The sequence below is a fragment of the Piliocolobus tephrosceles genome, chromosome 1, assembly GCF_002776525.5.
Source record: "Piliocolobus tephrosceles isolate RC106 chromosome 1, ASM277652v3, whole genome shotgun sequence".
NCBI classification, from domain to species: Eukaryota; Metazoa; Chordata; class Mammalia; order Primates; family Cercopithecidae; genus Piliocolobus; species Piliocolobus tephrosceles.
In genome coordinates, this window is record NC_045434.1 from 36550137 (window position 1) to 36571727 (window position 21591).

General features: G+C 36.3%; 1 protein-coding gene and 1 pseudogene across 4 annotated transcripts in view; one reads left to right on the top strand and one right to left on the bottom strand.

Moving 5' to 3' along the window:
- Positions 1 to 21591, top strand: part of CEP350 (centrosomal protein 350) — a 163246-nt gene that overhangs the window by 28849 nt on the left and 112806 nt on the right. For 3 of the 4 annotated variants that reach the window (XM_023194268.3, XM_023194269.3, XM_023194270.3), the window contains exons 2-7: positions 2510 to 2595; positions 3587 to 3630; positions 6820 to 6934; positions 8372 to 8531; positions 13192 to 13814; positions 20202 to 20315. In XM_023194268.3, the coding sequence (XP_023050036.2) occupies positions 2523 to 2595; positions 3587 to 3630; positions 6820 to 6934; positions 8372 to 8531; positions 13192 to 13814; positions 20202 to 20315 (1129 nt within the window). In that variant the 5' untranslated portion in view covers positions 2510 to 2522. The remainder of the gene's footprint in view (positions 1 to 2509; positions 2596 to 3586; positions 3631 to 6819; positions 6935 to 8371; positions 8532 to 13191; positions 13815 to 20201; positions 20316 to 21591) is intronic. The other variant, XM_026448164.2, reaches the window with a different exon arrangement.
- Positions 17128 to 17518, bottom strand: LOC111527776 (annotated as a pseudogene).

A 21591-nucleotide genomic window follows, 5' to 3' on the forward strand; every position in this document is an offset into this window, starting at 1 on the left:
AAGAGGTGAGCCCTTCTTTTTCTTAAATTTAAATTGGTGTTTTTAATATTCAACATACTGTACTGCCTCTGCATACAACTAAGTGGAGAAAATAATGTTTATCAAATATGACAGGTTTAATATATTTGTAAGGCAAATAGCTCATCAACTTGATAAGAAGAACATTAAGATCCTGGTAGGTAAGTGGGCAAAGGATAGAAAAGACAATTCACAAATGAAGCACGAAGGTTAAGATATAGAGCAGAACGTTTTATCCTGCTAGCATCTACCAAATTCAAATTAAGGCATACATTTTTTTCCTGTTAAATCAGCAAAAGTAGAAAGAATAGATAATATTAAGATATTTATGAAATGGGTAGGCCCTTCTTGAAAGACCCATTGTATTTCAGTGACATGGTGTTTCAAGAGCAGCATGTTCTTCACATTCTTTCGTTCAGTTTTAGCACACTTTGCAGATACTGTTCTAGATAAATAATCCAAATAAGCAGAAATTCATAGATACAAATATGTTCATTTCAGTGTTATTTGTAGTAGAGAAAATGGGACATAATATTGTATTGGATAGCTCTTGTTGTGTAATTCATAACCTCCCACCCCAATTTAAGTGGTTTAAAACACAAAACATTTGCGATCTCACACTTTCTGTATGTAAGGAATTCAGGAGCAGCTTATCTGGGTGATTTTGGCTCAGTGTCTCTCATGAGGTTGCAGTGGGGATGTCAGGTAGAGCTGTAGTCCTATGAAGATTTGACTTGGGCTGGAGGATCTACTTGCAAGGGATAGCTCACCCACATAGCTGTAGGCAGGCGGCTTCAGTTCTTTGCCACATGGACGTCTATAGGATTGCTTGACTGTTCTTAGGACATGACACCTGGATCCTTGAGGTATAAAGAGAGAAGAGAATGTGTTTTATAGCCTAGTCTTGGAAGTCACATATTGTCACTTTCATCACGTGTGATATTAGTTTAAAGTAAGTCTCTAAGTCCCACCACATTCAATGGGAGAATAATTAATTTCCACAATTTGAAGAAAGGAGTATGAAACAAATTTTGAATATGTTTTAAAACCACCACAGACGTCCAGCAGTTAGGTAAAGTAGTTAAAATTGAAGTTACAGTGATGATAGTAATAAAATTATTTATTAATGATTGTATTAGGATTTAGGGAGTAATGAGGTTTTCTTCTATTTTTCAAACTTTCTGTGTTGTTACATGATTTTTATAAGAGACTAGTTCCTCTATATTCATAGGAAAATATAGTATGACTTATAACTAAGCTGTCTAACCATAGGCAGATCATGATCTTTCCCTTTGAGTTGTGATATATTTTTTCCTTTCATTTTTTTATTGTGGTAAAATACACATAACATAAAATTTACCATTACAACCATTTCTTAAGTGTACAGTTCAGTGGTGTTAAGTACATTCATATTGTTGTACAGCCATCACCACCATCCATTTCCAGACTTATTTTCATTTTGCAAAACTGAAACCCATTAAACGGTAACTCCCATTCATCTCTTTCCCCAGCCCCCACCACCATTCTACTTTCTGTCTTGATGATTTTGACTATTCTTACTGTCTCATGTAAGTGGAATCATACAGTATTTGTCTTTTTGTGATTGGGTTATTTCACTTAGTATAATGTCCTCAAGATTCTTTCATGTTGTATCATATATCATATTTCCTTCCTTTTAAGGCTCAATAATATTCTATTATATATATAAATGTCATTTTACTTATTCATTCATTTGTTGATAGATAGTTGGGCTACTTCCATGTTAGCTACTATGAATAATGCTGCTTTGAATGTGGTTGTACAAATAGTTCGAGCCTCCACAAGTTTTTTGGTTGTGTACTATATTCGTCCATTCTCACACTGCTATAAATTACCCGAGACTGGGTAATTTATAAAGAAAAGATGTTTAATTGGTTCACAGTTCCACATGGCTGGGGAGGTCTCAGGAAACTTACAATCATGGCAGAAGGCACCTCTTCACAGGGTGGCAGGAGAGATAATGAGTGCAAGCAGGAGAAATGCCAGACACTTATGAAGACATTAGATCTCATGAGACTCACTATCATGAGAATAGCATAGGGGAGACTGCCCCCCTGATCCGATTACTTCTACCTGGTTCTGCCCATGACACTTGGGGATTATGGAGATTACAATTCAAGGTGAGATTTGGGTGGGGACACAGAACCAAACCATATCATATATCTAGAAGTGGAATTGCTGGATCTTATGGTAATTCTAATTTTACTTTTTTGAGGAACTGCCACACTGTTTTCCATAGTGACTGTACCATTATACATTACCACCAACAGCACACACGGGTTCTAGTTCTGCAAATCTTTGCCAGCAGTTATTATTTTGTGTGTTTTTGATAGTAGCCTGTCCTATTTACATCCTAATGGGTGTGAAGTAGCCAATATAATTTGTAATGAGTTATTTTTCTGAGGAAAAATAATATAAGATTGATGTTCAGTGAATACTGATGTGATTGCAGGTAAATTGGCAGGATGAGGAGCAGCAAATCAAAAGAGGTGCCTTTACAAAATCCAAGGAACTCTCAAAGCAAGGATACTGTTCAAGGTATGATTTTGTTTTTTTAAGGGGAACTTAATACCTCATTTAGGTCATGTGTATTACATTTTGGTCTAATAAATAAATGATAATTATACCTATGCTTTGATTTATAGAAAGTGGATAAATAATTTTAAAATTCTCTTATATTTTAAATATACATGGTGCTTCATGTTAAAAGCATCCTATGGTAAACTGTTTTGTAAAGCAGGAATCCTTTTTTAAAATGAACCAGTATATGTAAAATTTTTCAGAAATTCTGGCCTAACTTCAATAAATGGTATAGCCCCAATATAGTTACAGACTTATAGGGTTACAGATAATAATAGTAAGAGTCTCACTGAATTCTTGTTAAAATAATGCATTAGAGGTAATTTTAAGGCATGATATTTTTTGAGGGAGATTGACAAACTAGAGTACATCTGGAGGAAGATTATTGGGTTTGTGAAAGATCTGGAGATCAAGTCATATGAAGAGTATTTGGAGGAAGTGGAAATATTTATCCTGAAGAAGGATGACTTATGGAAAATACACGACCTTAAACTATTTGAAGGGTTGTTCTCTGAAAGACTGAATGGATTTTACCTATGTTTTTACTGATAGATCAAAATCTGGAGTAGCTTTCTAATCTTTCTCACGTTGTATTATAAAATACAGTACAATATAAAATTTTATATTTGTTCAGCTCATTGGGGTAAACTGAGGATGCTGCTTATTTTTGGAGCTGTCTGATATAGGTGTGAGTGGAAATGCCAGTCCAATGGTAGCAGTGTCTATTTACCTTTAAACCATATGTTGGGAATGTTGGCTTAATAATCTTATAGATAAAAACCCATTTTGACTCAATATAATAAAGCATTTGCTGAGAAATTGTTCTGCCTAATAAGGTAGTTTTCAGACTTTTGAGTGCATTTGGGAGCTTATTAATATTCAGATTCTGAGGTCTAATTCAGAGATTCTGGTTGATTGATATAGTAAATACCATTTTTTTTCCCAGCAGATATTACCACATCGTGGGATGCACTTTCTCAAACCAAGGCTGCTGTAAGTAGTTTTAGCGTCCATTTATTTATTTCTAGATTAAAATCAATTTCCTGTTATGATTGAATAGATTAAAATTTTTTCCATACTGTTCTTTAAAATTTACTTTTATTTTTATTTTTTGTTAAACAGACGGGTTCTCACTGTGTTGCTCAGGCTGGTCTTGAACTCCTGGGCTCAAGAGATCCCCTCTCTCTCTCTTAGTCTTTCTCTCTCTCTCTCTCTCTATATATATATATGCACACACACACACTGTATATTATAAAATGAACATAAATGACAACTATTAAATGGTAAAGTAATAAACAGGATACTACTTTAGGAATTAGGAGCACAAGCACCATGGCATATAAAGTATTAAAATTGACTGGTTGTGGTGGCTTACCCCTGTAATCCTAGCACTTTGGGAGGTCGAGGTGGGTAGATAGCTTGAGCCCAGGAGTTTGAGATTAGCCTGGGCAACATGGCAAAGCCCTGTCTCTACCAAAAAATGACAAAAATTAGCCAGGCTTGGTGGTGTGCACTTGTAATCCCTGCTACTCAGGAGGCTGAGGCAGGAGGATTGCTTAAGCCCAGGGAGGTTGAGGCTTTGAGGTTGCAGAGACCCTTGATTGTGCCACTGCGCTTTAGCCTGAATGACAGAACAAGACCCTGTCTCAATAATAATAATAATTTGTACTGTTTATTCACCTTTAATAAATTTGTTCATTTGGTAGGTGGAAAAGATAATTTAAGCTGGATGCGGTGGCGCACCCTGTAATCCCAGCACTTTGGGAAGCCAAGGTGGGAGGATCATTTTGAGCCCAGGAGTTCAAGACTAGCCTGTAAAACATGGCAAAACCCCATTTCTACAACAGTACAAAAATTAGCTGGGTGTGGTGGCATGCGCCTATGGTCCCAGCCACTCGGGAGGCTGAGGTGGGGTGATTACCTGAGCCTGGGAGCTCAAGGCTGCAGTGAGCTGTGATCATACCACTGCATTCCAGCCTGGGCAACAGAATGAGATCCTGTCTCAAAAAAAAAGAAAGAAAGAAAATTTAAAACAGAGGATGAAGGTAGGGGCTTTGTCTATGTAGAAGGCTCATTGTTAGGGAGGAAATGAAGGAAACCAACTTCTTGAATGGACTGTGAGTTATTCTTCCTTTCCAATTTGGATGCCCTTTATTTCTTTCTCTTGTCTGATTGCTCTAGCTAGGACTTCCTGTACTATGTTGAATAACAGTGTTGAAAGAGTTACTTCTTTTTTGTGGCAATAACAGGTTGTTTTTTTCTCTTACTACTGAAGAAGAATGACTGTGGGCAACCTATTCCCATTTGTGTTCTGGCCAATCTTGTCTAGAGTTTAGGAATCCAAGTTTGGCAGGTGATGCAAATAGTTCATTCAAAGGGAAACTCTTTTCTTTTTAATTTGCTCTCTGGGCAAATTACTTTCCTAATATACCCTTTTTTGTTTTCTATACCACCTAATTTTGAATCACCTACTTCTTTACTAAGTATTTCAGTGATATTTTCTGTCCTCTAATCTTTAGAACTGGTTTGAAAATAAATCTGCAAAAGGTGATATAACCTAGATTTGGTCCCAATGCAGAGTCGTATTTTGGCCCTATGAATGTAGCAATATATATTCTCTCTCTTCTACCTGAGCATTATATTTTGTATAGTATAGAAATAGTTTTTATCCACCAGTTTAACTTAGTGCTAAACTAATTTACAGTTAAACTGTTAATAGTTGTTTTTTAAAACTATTGGGTGTTTTTGAAGAACATTTAAGGATGATAAAGGAATATAAGTAGGGGAGGCAATCTAATGTAGAACTATTAATATATCAAAAATTATTCCAATTTTTAAAATGCATTGGGATGCAAAAATCTGAAGGAAGGCTGGGTGCAGTCGCTCATGCCTGTAATCGCAGCACTTTTGGGAGGCTGAGGCAGATGGATCACTTGAGCTCAGGAGTTTGAGATCAACCTGGACATTTGGGAGCTTATTAAAATTCAGATTCTGAATTTTAAACCCCGTCTGTACAAAAAATATAAAATTAGCTGGGCTAATTAGTGGTGTACATCTGTAGTCCCAGCTACTTGAGAGGCTGAGGTGGGAGGATTGCTTGAGCCCAAGATGCAGAGGTTGCAGTGAGCTGAGATCATGTGACTGCACTCCAGCCTGGGTGACAGAGTGAGACCCTGTCTCAAAAAAAAAAAAAAAAAAAAAATCTGAAGGAAGATATATCAAAATTTTATATAAAGAGTCTATATGTGATGGAATTTTGATGATTTTAATTTTATTTTTTATATTGTTTCTGTTTTCCTAGTTTTTTCTTGTAAGCATATAATACTTTACTATTTAGGAAAAAATGCTTTTCAGTCATTGAGAACTTTGGTGGTTATAACCAAAAGTTGACTTATATTGCAGAGTTATATTTTCTCTTTATTGTGAAACTTATAGACATAAAACTGTAAAACACAGTGGCTGTTTGAGTACCTATAGTCTTAAATTTTGGTCCAGGTAAATAATTCTTTACTCATTTTTGCATGTAAAATGCACAGGATATATTGCATAATGATATGTCACATATAAAGTCAGATAATTGGCTGAACATGGTGGTTCATGCCTGTAATCCCAGCACTTTGGAAGGCCGAGGCGTGTGAATCACCTGAGGTCAGGAGTTTGAGAACAGCCTGGCCAACATGGGGAAACCCCATCTCTACGAAAAATACAAAAATGGGCCCGGTGTGGTGGCGCACGCCTGTAATCCCAGCCACTAGGGAGGCTGAAGGAGAATCTCTTGAACCTGTGAGGTGGAGGTTGCAGTGACCTGAGATCGCGTCACTGCACTCCAGCCTGCACGATGGACCAAGATCGTCTCAAAAAAAAAAAAAAAAGTCAGATAATTTACTACTTTTTTTTTACTAAACAATTTAAAAAATAGGTCAACATATGAAGTGGAAACTCTTTGATATTCTTCAGAATCTTACTGATTTTTCTTGTCTAAATTCGGGGAGCATTATGCCAGATGTTGTTATAGCTAAAGTATAAAATGATGAAAAACAAATATTTTAAGAAAGCATTCATGAGTTTTTTTTTCTACTTTGGAAAAAGGTATCGGGCAATATACTTTTAAATAACCATGTAAATTGATGGTGGATTATTTATGGAATTAACTTATGTCTTGTGATGGTATTTAAACTTTAGCTGAGACACATTGAAAATAAATTAGAAGTAGCCCCTACAAGTACAGCTGTGTGTGATTCTGTCATGGATACCAAGAAGTCTTCTACAAGTACTACCCGAAAAATAAGTAGAAAAGGTATGTATAAGTTACTTCCAAATATATACATATATTAAATGTAAATTTTGAAAAAACAGACAGCTCTATCTACAGGGGTGTAGCCTGTAGATCTAGCCACCACACCTGGCTAATCTTTTTTTATCTTTTGTAGAGACGAAGTCTCTCTGTGCTGCCCAGGCTTGTCTTGAACTCCTGGCCTTAAGTAATCCTCCCATCTTGGACTCCTTAAAGTGCTGGGATTATAGGCGTAGCTAACACACTCTGCCTTAAATATAAGTTGTTGATGTAGTAGTTTTGTTTCAGTTTAATTTCTTCTTATAGTCTCTTGTTGCTTGCTTTTTTGTCAGAGACACTGGCATTTAATCTTTTTCTTTTGATATTGGGTAGCTATGAAACAGCCTCATGTTCAGCGACTGTAGATGGTGTTTTCACCATCTTTTGATCAGGGACTTTAGCACTATTACATCACCCTTGACAATGAGTTTTCATTTGTTTTTAGCGATGAGAGTTTCATTTTGAGGTTATGTATGTCTGATTTGTTTTTTAAATTCACAGATACATAGTGCTTTGGAAATGAAATTTAGTTGACTTAATAAAATGTATATTTTTGTTGGGATTTAAAATCATAAATGGAATCTCTTTCATAATGGTGACTGTTATAAAATGATACAATGCAAATATTTTCTTGGGTTACCTTTTGTATTTTGATCTTGTGGTTTCTTTCCTTTTTTTTTCTTTCTTTTTTTTTTGAAACAGAGTCTCACTGTGTTGCCCAGGCTAAAGTGCAGTGGTGTGATTTCTACTCACTGCGTCCTCTGTGTCCCAGGTTCAAGTGATTCTCCTGCCTCAGCCTCCTGAGTAGCTGTGCCACCAGGCCTGGCTAATTTTTGTATTTTTAGAAGAGATGGGGTTTCACCATGTTGGTCAGGCTGGTCTTGAACTCCTGACCTCGTGATCCACCTGCCTTGGCCTCCCAAAGTGCAGGGATTACAGGCGTGAGCCATCATGCTGGGCCATTCTGTGGTTTTTTAATTGGTGGGTGAAAACCTCCAGGTCAGTACTTTCTACCTAAACTGTAATATATTTATATATATAAATATTTATAGATAGATAGATAGATAGATAGGTTTTTTTTTAACCTGGCAGTTTGTTAGGTTGTATCTGATACTTCTCTTTTAAGTGAGAGCCATGACAAAAATAAATTTTGTATGTAGAATTTTATTTTGCATTGTTTGCTCAGAATATAATTTCTCTATCAATGGAGTTACTTTAACAATTTAACCTGAATGTTTTTCATCTACTTACATAATATCCAACTAGAGATACTAGAGATAACTTATATAATATCCAACTATTAGAAATAATAGATACCTAATTTTTTTTTAAGATACCAGCCAAATTCAGAGGCAGTTGTATTTTATATCATATGTTCTCACAGATTTCCTTTTCCTTCAGATGGTAGATACCTGGATGATTCTTGGGTTAATGCTCCAATCTCCAAATCCTCTAAATCACAAAAAGAGAAATCTCGTAGTCCTCTCAGAGCTACCACCCTGGAGAGTAATGTGAAGAAAAATAATCGTGTGGAATTTCGTGAACCTTTGGTTTCTTATAGGTTAGTATTGGGAAAAAAAAGATATCAAATAGGTTTAGCCTGTAATATTTACAGTAAGAGTATACTTTGTTTTCTGAGTTTTTTACAGCACTCTGGTTGTGAAATAGTGTAATACTCTAGTATTACTACCTTTTTCATTCTCCACAAAAGATGGCTACAAAAGATAGTGCGAACGTGAAATACTGACTGCAGTAGCCTCTTCTACAGATCAGTATTTGAGGGGAAAAAATAGTAATAGTTGCCTCAGGCCACCTTTATTGTAATAAATATGTTCCCTAGAAACAAATTATTCCATCTCTGGAAGTGTGGCTTTTTTGTTTCTTCTTAATAACTCAGATCATTTATTTTATATAGTGAACTTTATATTGCTTACTTTTTTTTCTTTTTTGGGCGGGGAGCATTAATTAGTCACATAAAATTCCTATCTTATGAGAATGTGAGTTGACTTATTGTTTTATTTTGTTGCCAGTGGCTTTCAGCAACTTAGATGTTCAAGATTGATGTAAGAATTTTGATAGTATAGATGATATAAAATGCTTTGCATTTTTGTTAACATAGCTTAAGATATTCAACTGATAAACTTACAGAATTTTGTATTTGAGAGACACTTTACTAATGATTTCAGTACATTCATATTCTTAGTATGGCAAATATTAATAAGTAATAAACACTGGGCCTTTTTTTTGTTTCATTTGTAAGCTTTTTTTTGTGTTTTAAACACAAATCAAGTTTCATGATGATACTTCGTAGTTCTAGGTATATGTTTGTACTCTTAAATTTTACATACCTTGGGAGATGGAGGTGGATTGTCAGTTCAATTTTTATTATGTTGCATTTGATGCAATTTTGAATTATCTAGGTGGAAATATTAAGTAGGCATTTAAAAATTTGGGTAAGAATGTATGTGGGATGGTCAGGGCTGAGAATATAAATCTGGGAGTTATCACTAGTATTGAAGCACTAGAAGGGCTGGAAAAAATATAGAAAGAAGGTCAGGGGTATAATCTGGGTAAAGTTCAGAGCTTAAAAAAAAGGAGAAGGGAAAAGTTTGAAGAAGAATAATCAAAGTTCAGAATCTCTAAACACACAGATATTAAGCAACTTGCCTAGAGATATAATCATTATCAGAATTGAGACTGAGTTGCTCACTTCATATTTATGTTCAGTGTTCTTCCTGCAAATAATACTACTTTACCTTTAGAAGTATGTAAATTATGGTTTTTTGTTTTTGAGACAAGGTCTTGTTCTGTTGCCCAGGCTGGAGTGCAGTGGCACAATAATGGCTCACTGCAGCCTCCGCCTTCTGGACTCAGGCGATTCTCCTACCTCAGCTTCCTATGTAGCTGAGACTTACAGGCGTGAGCTACCATGCCCGACTAATTTTTTTTTTTTTTTTTTTTGTATTTTTGATAGGGATAGGGGTTTCACCATATTGCCCAGGGTGTTCTTGAACTCATGTGCTCAAATGATCCACCTGCCTTGGGCTCCCAAAGTGCTTGGATTACAGACGTGAACCACTGCAGCTGGCGTGTAAATTATGTATCTTTTAAGAAAAGAAAAAATACCCAGAGGATAGCTGTGAATGGAATACCCTCCACCTGGTGGATTCCATTCCTCACTTAAAACTCATTACTTTCTTTGGGAAAAATGGCCAGATCTGTTTCTACCCCACTCCCATTTTCCCAACCTAGTTCATCATCCCTCTCTGCTCCCAAAGTACTGTGTAGCTTCCTCTATTAAAGCATTTTCAGGTGGCATTATGTTTTGGTTCCCTATCTGCCCATTAGTCTATCTAAGGGTGTAAATCTTACTCTCATGGCATTAGCTTAATGCCTAGCATGTACTAAATATTTAAGTACTTTTTCCTAACCTATTAACCAGGAAAAATTTCAAATTTACAGAAAAGTTGAAGGAATTGTATACTGAACATCCTTATATGTATTCAGTAAATATTTAATGAGTGAGTGAATGAAAGATTGTATGAAATTACTTTTTGTTGGGGGGTGTTAATTTTCCATCCTCTTTTGAGAGTGGGACGTGATATGTAACCTACCATTTTATGTTTTTGTTTTTTGCATGTGCTAATTTTAGAACTAAATTATTTTAACTGTCAATTGTTGCAGTCTTGTTAATATAGTGAAAATAATCACATTTAGCCTCGGTCTCTAGGACTGATTTCACAGCCCCATCTCTTTCTGTTTTCTTTTTTTTTTTTTTTTTTGAGGCAGTGTCTCACTCTGTTGCCCAGGCTGGAGTCTGGTGGCCCAATCACAGCTCACTACAGCCTTGTTCTCCTGGGCTCAAGCCATCCTCCCACCTCAGTCTCTGGAGTAGCTGGGACTACAGACAAGCACCACCACTCCCAGCTAATTTTCGTATTTTTTGTAGAGACAGGTTTTTGCTGTGTTGCCCAGGCTGGTCTCATACTCCTGGACTCAAGCAATCTGCCCACCTTGGCCTCTACAAGTGCTTGGATTACAGGTGTGAGCTACCACACCTGGCGATCCCCATCTTTTTCAAAATCAACCACTCAGAACAGGGTCGAAAGTTTTTTGGGTTATAGACCCCAGTGAGAATCTGACAAAAGCTGTAGACTGTTTTTTCTTTCTTTTTTTTTTTTTTTTGAGACCGAGTCTCACTTTGACCAAGTCTTGCTTTGTTGCCCAGGCTGGAGTGCAGTGGCATGATCTCGGCTCACTGCAAGCTCCGCCTCCCGGGTTCACGCCATTCTCCTGCCTCAGCCTCCTGAGTAGCTGGGACTACAGTCGCCTGCCACCACGCCCTACTAATTTTTTTGCATTTTTAGTAGAGACAGGGTTTCACTGTGTTAGCCAGGATGGTCTCAATCTCCTGATCTCGTGATCCACCCACGTTGACCTCCCAAAGTGCTGGGATTACAGGTGTGAGCCACCGCGCCCGGCCAGCTGTAGACTGTTTTCTTAGAAAAATGCACATGCTCATGTGATCTCAGTAGAAACAGTTACTATGTTATGTTATCGTGGCTTTAAGAATCTTTGTAGTATTTAGGGTTTTACGCTTTTACCTGAAATGCCCTAGATCAGATCATTGCTATACAATAGAACCATTAATGTGAGCCACACATTCAACATTTTTAGTAGTCACACACAAAAAAGATATTTTACATTCCTGAATTTTTAGAACCCAGTATGTAACTTACATTATAGCAGCTGTCAATTTCGATTAGCCACATATAATGTGCTCAATAGCCACATGTGGCTAGTGGCTGCTGTTTCAGACCCAGCCTGTTGTTATGTCTGGTTTTATAATTTTCTTGACTATTTTTTTCATGATTCATGTGCTGTTCTCACTGCTGAAACATTTGTCTTCATTAGCCTCCCTTTTCATGAACTGCTTTCCTAAAATAAGGCTCAGCCAGGCACAGTGGCTCACACCTGTAATCCCAGCACTTTGGAAGGCCGAGGCAGGCGGATCACCTGAGGTCAGGAGTTCAAGACCAGCCTGGCCAACCAACATGGTGAAACCTCGTCTGTACTAAAAATAGAAAAGTTAGCCAAGCATGATGGCACGCGTCTGTAATCCCAGCTACTTGGGAGGCTGAGGCGGGAGAATCGCTTGAACCCGGGAGGCAGAGGTTGCAGTGAGTGAGATCATGCCACTGCACTCTAGCCTGGGTGACAGAGTGAGAATCCTTCTCAAAAATAAATAAATAAATAAATAAATAAATAAATAAATAAATAAATAAAATCTAAAGTAAGGCTTATTAGAATGACATGTAAAATAAAAATAGTCCCTGGAGGAAGATTTTTGGTAGTGTTTTCTATGAGCAGAGAATATGGACTTGTGAGAGGTACTTTGGCTTTGCCCAGCCTTCTTTGCTTACTCCTGATTTTCTAGATACGCTTTACAAAGTTTGAAGCTGCCAAAAACTACTTCGTGGTTAAGAGATTTAACATTACTAACCACATTTATTTGGAGGAAAATATTTATTGTACCTCCACTATATATCTACCCCTAGTCTATTTATTAATTTTGTTCCTTATTTAGAAGTGACATATATGAAATGCCAGTATTTGAGAACTTCTTTCCCGGTACGTAAGATTTTATAGAGTAGCAAATAACACATTTTATTGACAAATGTCAAGTGAATACCCAAAGTCAGATTATAATCCTGTTTTCTGGAGTTCTTAGGAAATCTCTCTACATGTCTTTTGCATATTTCTTATTTTATAATATGCAGATTGTTATTTAGATTATTTGCCATTTTACTTGATAGAGGGGGTATTGAGCATTGAGTTATAATATTACTAATGGTTATTTTGCAATCTTTAACTTACTGGAATTTCTAGGCTTTTTATTTTTTGGTTTCTAATGCTAGCTTAGAGTTCTCATTCAGTTTGTATGACTGGTTTCCATTTGACTAGTTTTTGTACTTTTATGAAAAGCTTTTAAAAAGATTTAGCTTTAAAATTGACAAGTAGAAACTGTATGTATAGTATACAACATGATATTTTGGCATATGTATACCTTGTGGAATGGCTAAATCAAGTTATTTAACATGTATTACCTCATATTCTTATTTTTTTTTGTGGTGAAAACACTTAAAATCTACTCTTAGCAATTTTCAACTATATAATATGTTATTAATTATAGTCACAGAACTTATTATTTTTTATTGTAGGGAAATCCATGGTGCACCTTCCAATTTGAGTTCCAGCCATCTGGAGTCAAAGGATGTATATTGTGTAGATGTTAATGAAGAAAAGAGTGAGAGTGATAACTGGATGATAGGCAGTCAGGAAGAACGGAATATACGGAGCTGTGATTTTGAGAGCTCCCAGTCATCTGTCATCAATGATACAGTTGTTAGGTTTTTAAATGATCGACCAGCAATTGATGCATTGCAGAGTTCTGAATGTTTGATTAGGATGGGAGCTTCTACGAGAACTGAGGAAGAAATGCCTAACAGAACAAAAGGAAGTGAGAACAATTTGAAGCTTTCTGTGAATAACATGGCCCATGATATTGATCCAAAAGTATTACGACTAACTGACTCTTCTCCATCCTCTACTAGTACTTCTAATTCCCAAAGATTAGATATTCTAAAGCGGCGACAACATGATGTCAAACTAGAAAAACTTAAGGAACGGATTAGAAAACAGTGGGAACACTCAGAAGAAACAAATGGCCAGGGTCAGAAGCTGGGTCATATTGACCATCCAGTAATGATTGTTAATGTTGATAACTCAGTAACAGCAAAAGTCAGAAAAGTGGCAACAGCACCCCCTGCTCCAGCATATAAAGGTTTGTAATCAGTCTTTATATCTTCCTCTCCCTGCTTCTTTGTTCTTCTTTCTCCCTAGGATGTATTTGAATAGAGAGGATCATCTTTAGAACAGGATGTTATTCTTGACTGCATAAGCACTTTGGGAGGCCGAGTTAGGTGGATCATGAGGTCAGGAGATCAAGACCATCCTGGCTAACATGGTGAAACCCCGTCTCTACTAAAAATACAAAAAAAGTTAGCCGGGCATGGTGGTGGGCCCCTGTAGTCCCAGCTACTTGGGAGTCTGAGGCAGGAGAATGGCATGAACCTGGGAGGCGGGGCTTTCAGTGAGCCGAGATCGCACCACTGCACTCCAGCATGGGTGACAGAGTGAGACTCCGTCTCAAAAAAAAAAAAAGAAATTATTTCAATATACATGTTAAAAATACAGATTCTAGATCCAACACTAGTCCTAAGTCACATTTTCTGGGGCTGTGGTCCAGAATTGGAATTTTTAATGAGTCCTTCAGGGGATTCTTGTGGTTCGAGAACCACTATATGAACATTTACTAAGTTATACAAATAATAATTGATACTATTTTCAGAGAACTGAAAGAATACTGCCCTTATATTATGTTGCCATTGTATTTGGATTGTTATTAGGAATTACTTCAAAAGTAATATTTAAAAGATAATTCCATTTCCAGTGAATATTTGAGTACAGAATATTTTAGCGTTGGCATTGATCCTGTTGATATTTAATTTTAACATGAATGATTTACTGTCCTCATATTTAAGAAAACAATATTTAATTCACATTTGTGCCAACATCGGTAGATTTTCATTAGAAAGTGCTCTTCAGAGCTTTTTTTTTTTTTTCTTTAAGCCAACTCAAGTTTTTATGTATGGTGGTTTTAAGAGGTTTCTATTTTTCTATTTTTATTTTTATGTTCCTGAAATTATTTTCACAGGGTCATCATGTGAAGTTTTTAATGAAGGGTTGATTTCTTGATTAGTTTAATTCGTGTTAGATTTTTGTTATTTAAACTTCTGCCAGGGTAGCCTTTTTAATTTTTTTGTGGGTATTTTTTCCAATTTTAGTTTTTGTATATATGCTTAGGTAGTTTTTGTATATATGCTTATATATATATAATATGTATATATGCTTATATATAATATATATTATATATAACATATATAATATATATTATATATACACAATTATAATATATATAATAATTTGTTTCTTCTATTAATTTCTTTCTTTTTTTTTTTTTGAGGCACAGTCTCACTCTGTCGCCCAGGCTGGAGTGCAGTGGCATGATCTTGGCTCACTGCAACTTCTGCCTCCCAGGTTCAAGCAATTCTGCCTCAGCCTCCCAAGTAGCTGGAATTACAGACACCCACCACTGTGACCAGCTAATTTTTGTATTTTTAGTAGAGACGGGGTTTCATCATGTTGGCCAGGCTGGTCTTGAACTCCTGACCTCAGATGATTCGCCTGCCTCAGCCTCCCAAAGTGCTGGAATTACAGGCGTGAATCACCGCGCCCAGCCTGTTTCTTCTATTAATTTTAAGTAACAATCTAGGGCACTTTTTTTTATTTTAAACAGTTTTTTTTTTTGTATTTCTGTATCGACTCTTAATTTTTCTCTAACAAGTTTTGCAGTTTTTGTAGACCTAAGGCATCTTTAGTCATTTTTCTCTAAAAACACATCTACTGCATATAGTTTTCGCCAGTTATTAGTTTTATTTTGTATTGTTTACTATGTTTTGCTAGTGATCTTCATTGTGAATTAGATAAAAATGGATAATTTGCATTTCATTCTAGCTAATTTGCGAGAAAATTGTGACCAATTCACTTTAGAATACTGAAGAATTGTCGTTCAATATTATAAGTAATAATATTTTTTATTAATAACTTATTAACACAATTCTTTAATATTTTTCTAGTCATTTGTGTATCACATCCATACCGTTAACACAGCACATAGCAAATGGTGAGGTCAAAATATTCTTTGTTGGTTCCAAGATAGTGATTACCCCAAATCTTTGCTGTAATTAAATACAGACCCATTAAGTACAGATTGCACATTTAAGTTTTGTTCTTTATACAAGTCAAAGTTCTGAAATACCAATTGTTATTCCACTAAGAAAAAGTTAAAATGTTCAATTTGAATTCATATTTTGTAATACTTTATAAAAACCTGAAAGTTAAAAACAATTCTATAGAATGAGAGTGAAAATCTTAAATATAACTTTCTTTGAGTTGATGACTGGATTTCCCGTAGTCCTTTTACTATTTTTTTAATGTGCTAGTTTTTATATTAAAATATTTTATAAATATAACTTTTGGAGGGGTTACTTTAAAAAAGATAGCAAACATTTGAGAACTCATTATAGAATGTGGCTTCCAGTTTCCTAAGCAGTGATTTTTTTTTCCAACAATGAAAAACTGTTTTTCTGACAACTTTTTGGTAGTGTAAATTAAAAGCATCTTAAAATACTGTATTCTAAAATGACATTTTAAGTTTGTTTGTTTAAAGACATAATAAATTCATTTTGTTCACAGTCCAAAAGATGAAAAGAGTGTACCTCGAAAAGTTCTGTCACTCTTGTGCTTGGACCCCTTTCTGGAGGTTACTTGTGTTAACAATTTGTGTATCCTTCCAGAAATAACTTTTGCAAACATAAGCAAATAGGAGCATGTGTGTATTGTGTGTGTGTGTGTGTGTTTATTTATTTTCTTCCTCTTTCTATACAGTTATTAGCATACTAAACTCATTTTGCACCTTGATTTTTTTATTTATGTTTTTTAAAAAAGAAACATAAGAAGTGCTTTATGATTCTGCTTTAAAAATTGGAAATGGTGAACACGAATGGTGTTTATGTGATTCTTTCTTGTACTATATTTAGTTGTTTGCATATATTTTTCTTCCTGGTATAAATGCCCATGAAGATAAAGAGCCTATCTTGGTCACCCTTCTTTTATCTCAGAACCTATTACAGTGTCATGGACGTAAGTAAGTGCACAGTAAATTTTTTATTTTAGTCAATAAGTTTAACCAGTAAGAAAAAAAGTGGACAAAGCAATGGAAATAAAGAGTTGGGGACAGAAAGATAAACTGATGGAGATAGCGAAATCTTCTTAAAGTTAACATACAAGATGCGAATGCAAAGAAAGACTCTCATAGGGATAAATGTTTCCTAAAGAGGAGAGGAGAAAAAGAGGGTTAAATAGTTGAGCAGTGGGGTTAGGTGATGGTGGAAAGTTGAGAAAGACAGAAATACATGTGCATAGAACTACCACACTTTCTTTTTTTTTGAAAGTTTTTTACAGTTTATTAATCCTCATGAAAAATCTGCAGTTATCACAGGTAAAGTCATTGCAGAATCTTTACTCCTGTTTTTAGCTTTTGCAGTCCCCCTGACTTTCTTCATTCTGTTCTTACGTTCCTTTTGCTGTTTCCTTGGGGTCTTTTTTGGTCTAATTTTTCATTGCATAATCCAAGGAATCATAAATCATGCTGAAACCATTTGTCTTCACCAGCAAAATGGGTTCTGAATCCGAATACAAAGATGACATTGGTGTGGCTTTGTACATTTGGGCTAGTTTTCCCCAAATTTCTATCTTTGGTACTGTTACCTTTCCAGGGTGAAGGACATCTGTGACTGTTTGTGCTCCTTGAGGTAGTTGATTGGTTATGAACTTCCTAGTACAAATAGTTTTTGTGTCATTCATGATGGCAGTCAGTCCTCAGGCAGCTAGGCAGAATTGCCACACTTTTTTAATGGCATACTATATTTTGCAAAACTGAACACTACGTTTATAAATTTTTTCTCGTATGTAGATACAGATGTAATGGTGTGTTCCTTGCCACAAATGTTGGGTGAAATTAAACTTATGCTATTGTGCCTAATAGCTGAATAGATTATTTACTATTAGATATGTAATTAATTTACCAGTACATTTTCTCTTATACCTTTAAAATACTACTACCAGTTTTTTACTCCAGCCTATTCTTTACATTGATTTAATTGTACGGTTATGTATAGGTTGCTAATTCTTTGATAAGTTGAACCAATCTTTTTTTTTTTTTTTTTTTTTTTTTTTTGAGACGGAGTCATACACTGTTGCCCAGGCTAGAGTGCAGTGGCGTGATCTGGGCTCACTGCAAGCTCCGCCTCCTGGGTTCATGCCATTCTCCTGCCTCAGCCTCCCGAGTAGCTGGGACTACAGGCGCCCGCCACCACGCCCAGCTAATTTTTTGTACTTTTAGTAGAAACGGGGTTTCACCGTGTTAGCCAGAATGGTCTTGATCTCCTGACCTCATGATCCACCTGCCTTGGCCTCCCAAAGTGCTGGGATAACAGGCGTGAACCACCATGCCCGGCCGAGCCAATCTTAAGATATAAATCTTTGTACTACTTTGGTTATCATCTATATTCATTGTTTTATTGTTTTTGACAAAACGAAGTTCAGTGTATTTCTTAAAGAATAGTGATTATTTTGTTTTATTTTTTGAGACAGAATCTCAGTCTGTCGCCCAGGCTGGCGTGCAGTGATGCAGTCTCAGCTCACTGCAACCTCCACCTCCTGGGTTCAAGTGATTCTCATGCGTCAGCCTCCAGAGTAGCTGGCATTACAGGCGTGCACCACCATGCCTGGCTAATTTTTGTATTTTTGGTAGAGATGGGGTTTTGCCATATTGGCCAGGCTCAAACTCCTGGCCTCAAGTGATCCACCCGCCTCAGCCTCCCAAAGTGCTGGGATTACAGGTGTAAGCCCCCATACCCAGCCAAAGAGTAGGGATAAATTTGAAGTGGAAACCTAGATGGTAATTCCTAGGAAATTCCATATGTGTAAGGTTTCTTGAGAAATTGAAAACGTATGTTTGAAAGACCTATTTTCCACACTTTGGACACAATTTGTCCGAATAAACAGCAGCTTGCCCATTTGTTCAGTCATAGGCAAAAACAGATAGATGGTAGCAGTTATAATGCCTGTCTTCAAAGACAAGAAGAATACATAGTATTGTCTCTCCCTTCATCTGGAGAAGGGTTGTTCGTGTCTTTGAAATTCATGATTTATGATCGGTATTCTTTTATCATTTAATTTAGTGCTTCTCCACTTCCAGTCTTTTTGAATGAATGTATATTGGTTTGTCTCACTGGTGCTTACTTTTCTTAAACAGTATGTGTTAACATACTATGTGGTAGCTAATTATGCATTCCTCTTTTAAAAGCTTATAAAAGCTGCTCAACATCATTAGTTATTAGGGAAATATGAATCAAAACCACAATGAGTTACTACTTTATACCCACTAGGGTGGCCACACAATAAGTAATGGCAAGGATGTTGAGAAATTAGGACCCCGATACATTGCTGGTGAGAATGTAAAATGGTACAGCTGCTTTAGAAAACAGTTTGGTAGACTGGGTGCGGTGGCTCATGCCTGTAATCCCAGCATTTTGGGAGACCAAGGCGGGTGGATCACTTGAGGTCAGGAGTTTGAGACCAGCCTGGCCAACATGGTAAAACTCTGTCTCTAATAAAAATACAAAAATTATCTGGGTATGGTGGTGTGTGCCTGTAGCACCAGCTACTTGGGAGGCTGAGGCAGGAAAATCACTTGAACCCAGGAGGCGAAGGTTGCAGTGAGCTGAGATCATGCCATTGCACTCCAGCCTGGGTGACACATTGAGACTCTATCTCAAAAAATAAAGTAAAATGAAATAAAATAAAATAGGTAAGATAGATAAGATAAAATAAATAAAATAAAATTTGGTAGTTCCTCAATAAGTTAAACATAGAGTTACTGTATGACCCAGCAATTCTACTTCTAGGTATAATACCCAAGGGAATTTAAAACATGTCTACACAAAAACTTACACAAGAATGTTCATAGCAGCATTATTAATAATAGCCAAAAAGTAGAAAAAGCCCAAAGGTCTATCGGCTGTTGAATGGCTAAAGTATTGGTATGGTCATGCAATGGACTATCACTTGGCAATAAAAAGGAATAAAGCCCTGATACGTGTTACATGATGGTTGAACCTTGAAAACATGAAAAGTGAGATAAAAATAAGACACAAAAGACCACATGATATATGATTTGGTTTATATGAAAGGTCCAGAATAGGAAAATCCGTAAAGATAGAAAGTAGATTAGTAGTTGCCAGGGGATGGAGTGGGTCATACAAGGAGTGACTGCTAATAGGTACAGGGTTTCTTTCAGGCTGATTAAATGCTCTGGAATTAGATAATGACAATAGTTTTGCAATTTTGTGACTATAAACCGCTGAATTATACACTTAAGCGTGAATTTTATGTATATCGATTATATATCACTTTAAAAAGTATAACAAACAAAACTTATAAAGCAACTTTGATAAGAATATTCTCTGTTACTGGTATGTATTAGGTTTCAACCCTTCAGAGACCAAGATTCGAACACCTGATGGGAAAGTGTGGCAGGAGGCTGAGTTTCAAAACATGAGTAGAGAACTGTATCGAGATTTAGCACTTCACTTTGCAGGTGAGAATAGAACTTTCTTATGTTTTGAGTGTCATATATGCTCTCTAATTTATAATGTTTACATATAAAATTGTCACCAAACTAACAATATTTTCCTTCTCTAACTGCACGGCATACTGAAGTTGTGGTGGTTTGAGGCATAAGGCTCTCTTAGCCTCTAGACTCAGCTCCAGGGTTAAAATTAGCCTACATGGTTAATGAGGCAGAAACTAGGCTATGTTTAAACTGAGGGACTTTCAGAGTTGGGACTGCCTGATTTGAAGGAAGCATAGCAGAATTTAGTTGAAGTTTACTTCTGCTTAGGCCTCTGAGATCTTCGACGTAGTAATTTGTCAGGCAGCAGATAAGATACTTACATGAGAGCAAGATACCAAAAGAAAAATAAGTATTATAGGAAGGGAATAAGTTGGAATTAGAAATAAGAGGAACCCATGGAAGACTGGGAGAGGGTAATAGGAAGGTCATACTAATAATGGTACAACCTACCGAATAGTATGAGCTTGGGCAAGATCTTGCTGAGTGGTCTTTTGTATTTTTTACAGTTGAGGAAATGGAGGCTCAAAGAGTCATTTTCCTAGGGTTGGATAGAGTAGTTAAGAATTGAAGCCAAGATTCGAAACCAATTGTGATTCTAAAGTATGAGATCTTTGTAGTAAGCCCTCATAAAGCTTCTACTAATACATTTCTGTGGCATTAAGTGTCCAATCCAGTTTTCTTGCTATTATTATACAACAACACTCGATTCAGAAATTTTTTTCTCATGTGGAAAGGAAGAATAATGTAGCAGTTAAGAGCAAAGATTTTGGAATCAGCTTTCAAGGGTTCCAGTTCTGCCTCTGTCACTTATTAGTTGAGTATACTAGCTGTGTTACATAACTTCTCTTTATTGGTTTTCTCATCTGTAAAATAGGAATAATAATATACCTCATAGGATAGTATCATTATAGACTAGTAGACTATGTCAGAAGACTTTCATATTCTGCCTTCTCTCTTGTTATGGTAGATGAACTATGATGTTCCTAGCTAAGACTCACCCATCTGCTTGTGTTTTAGATTCCATTTGCTCTTATGTATTTAAGGTGTTACTTCAGCCCTGTTGCCTTTCTTTTGCGTCATCAGGTTTTCCCTCTCTACCAGGTCATGCTCATCAACATACTGTGTGATAATGTGCTGTTATATCAGTCATTGTAAAAGAACCCCTCTTTTGGCCTTACTTTTCTCCAGCTGCTGCTCTGTTTATTTCTTGTGTTCAGCAAAACTGCAAAAAGTTGCCTTA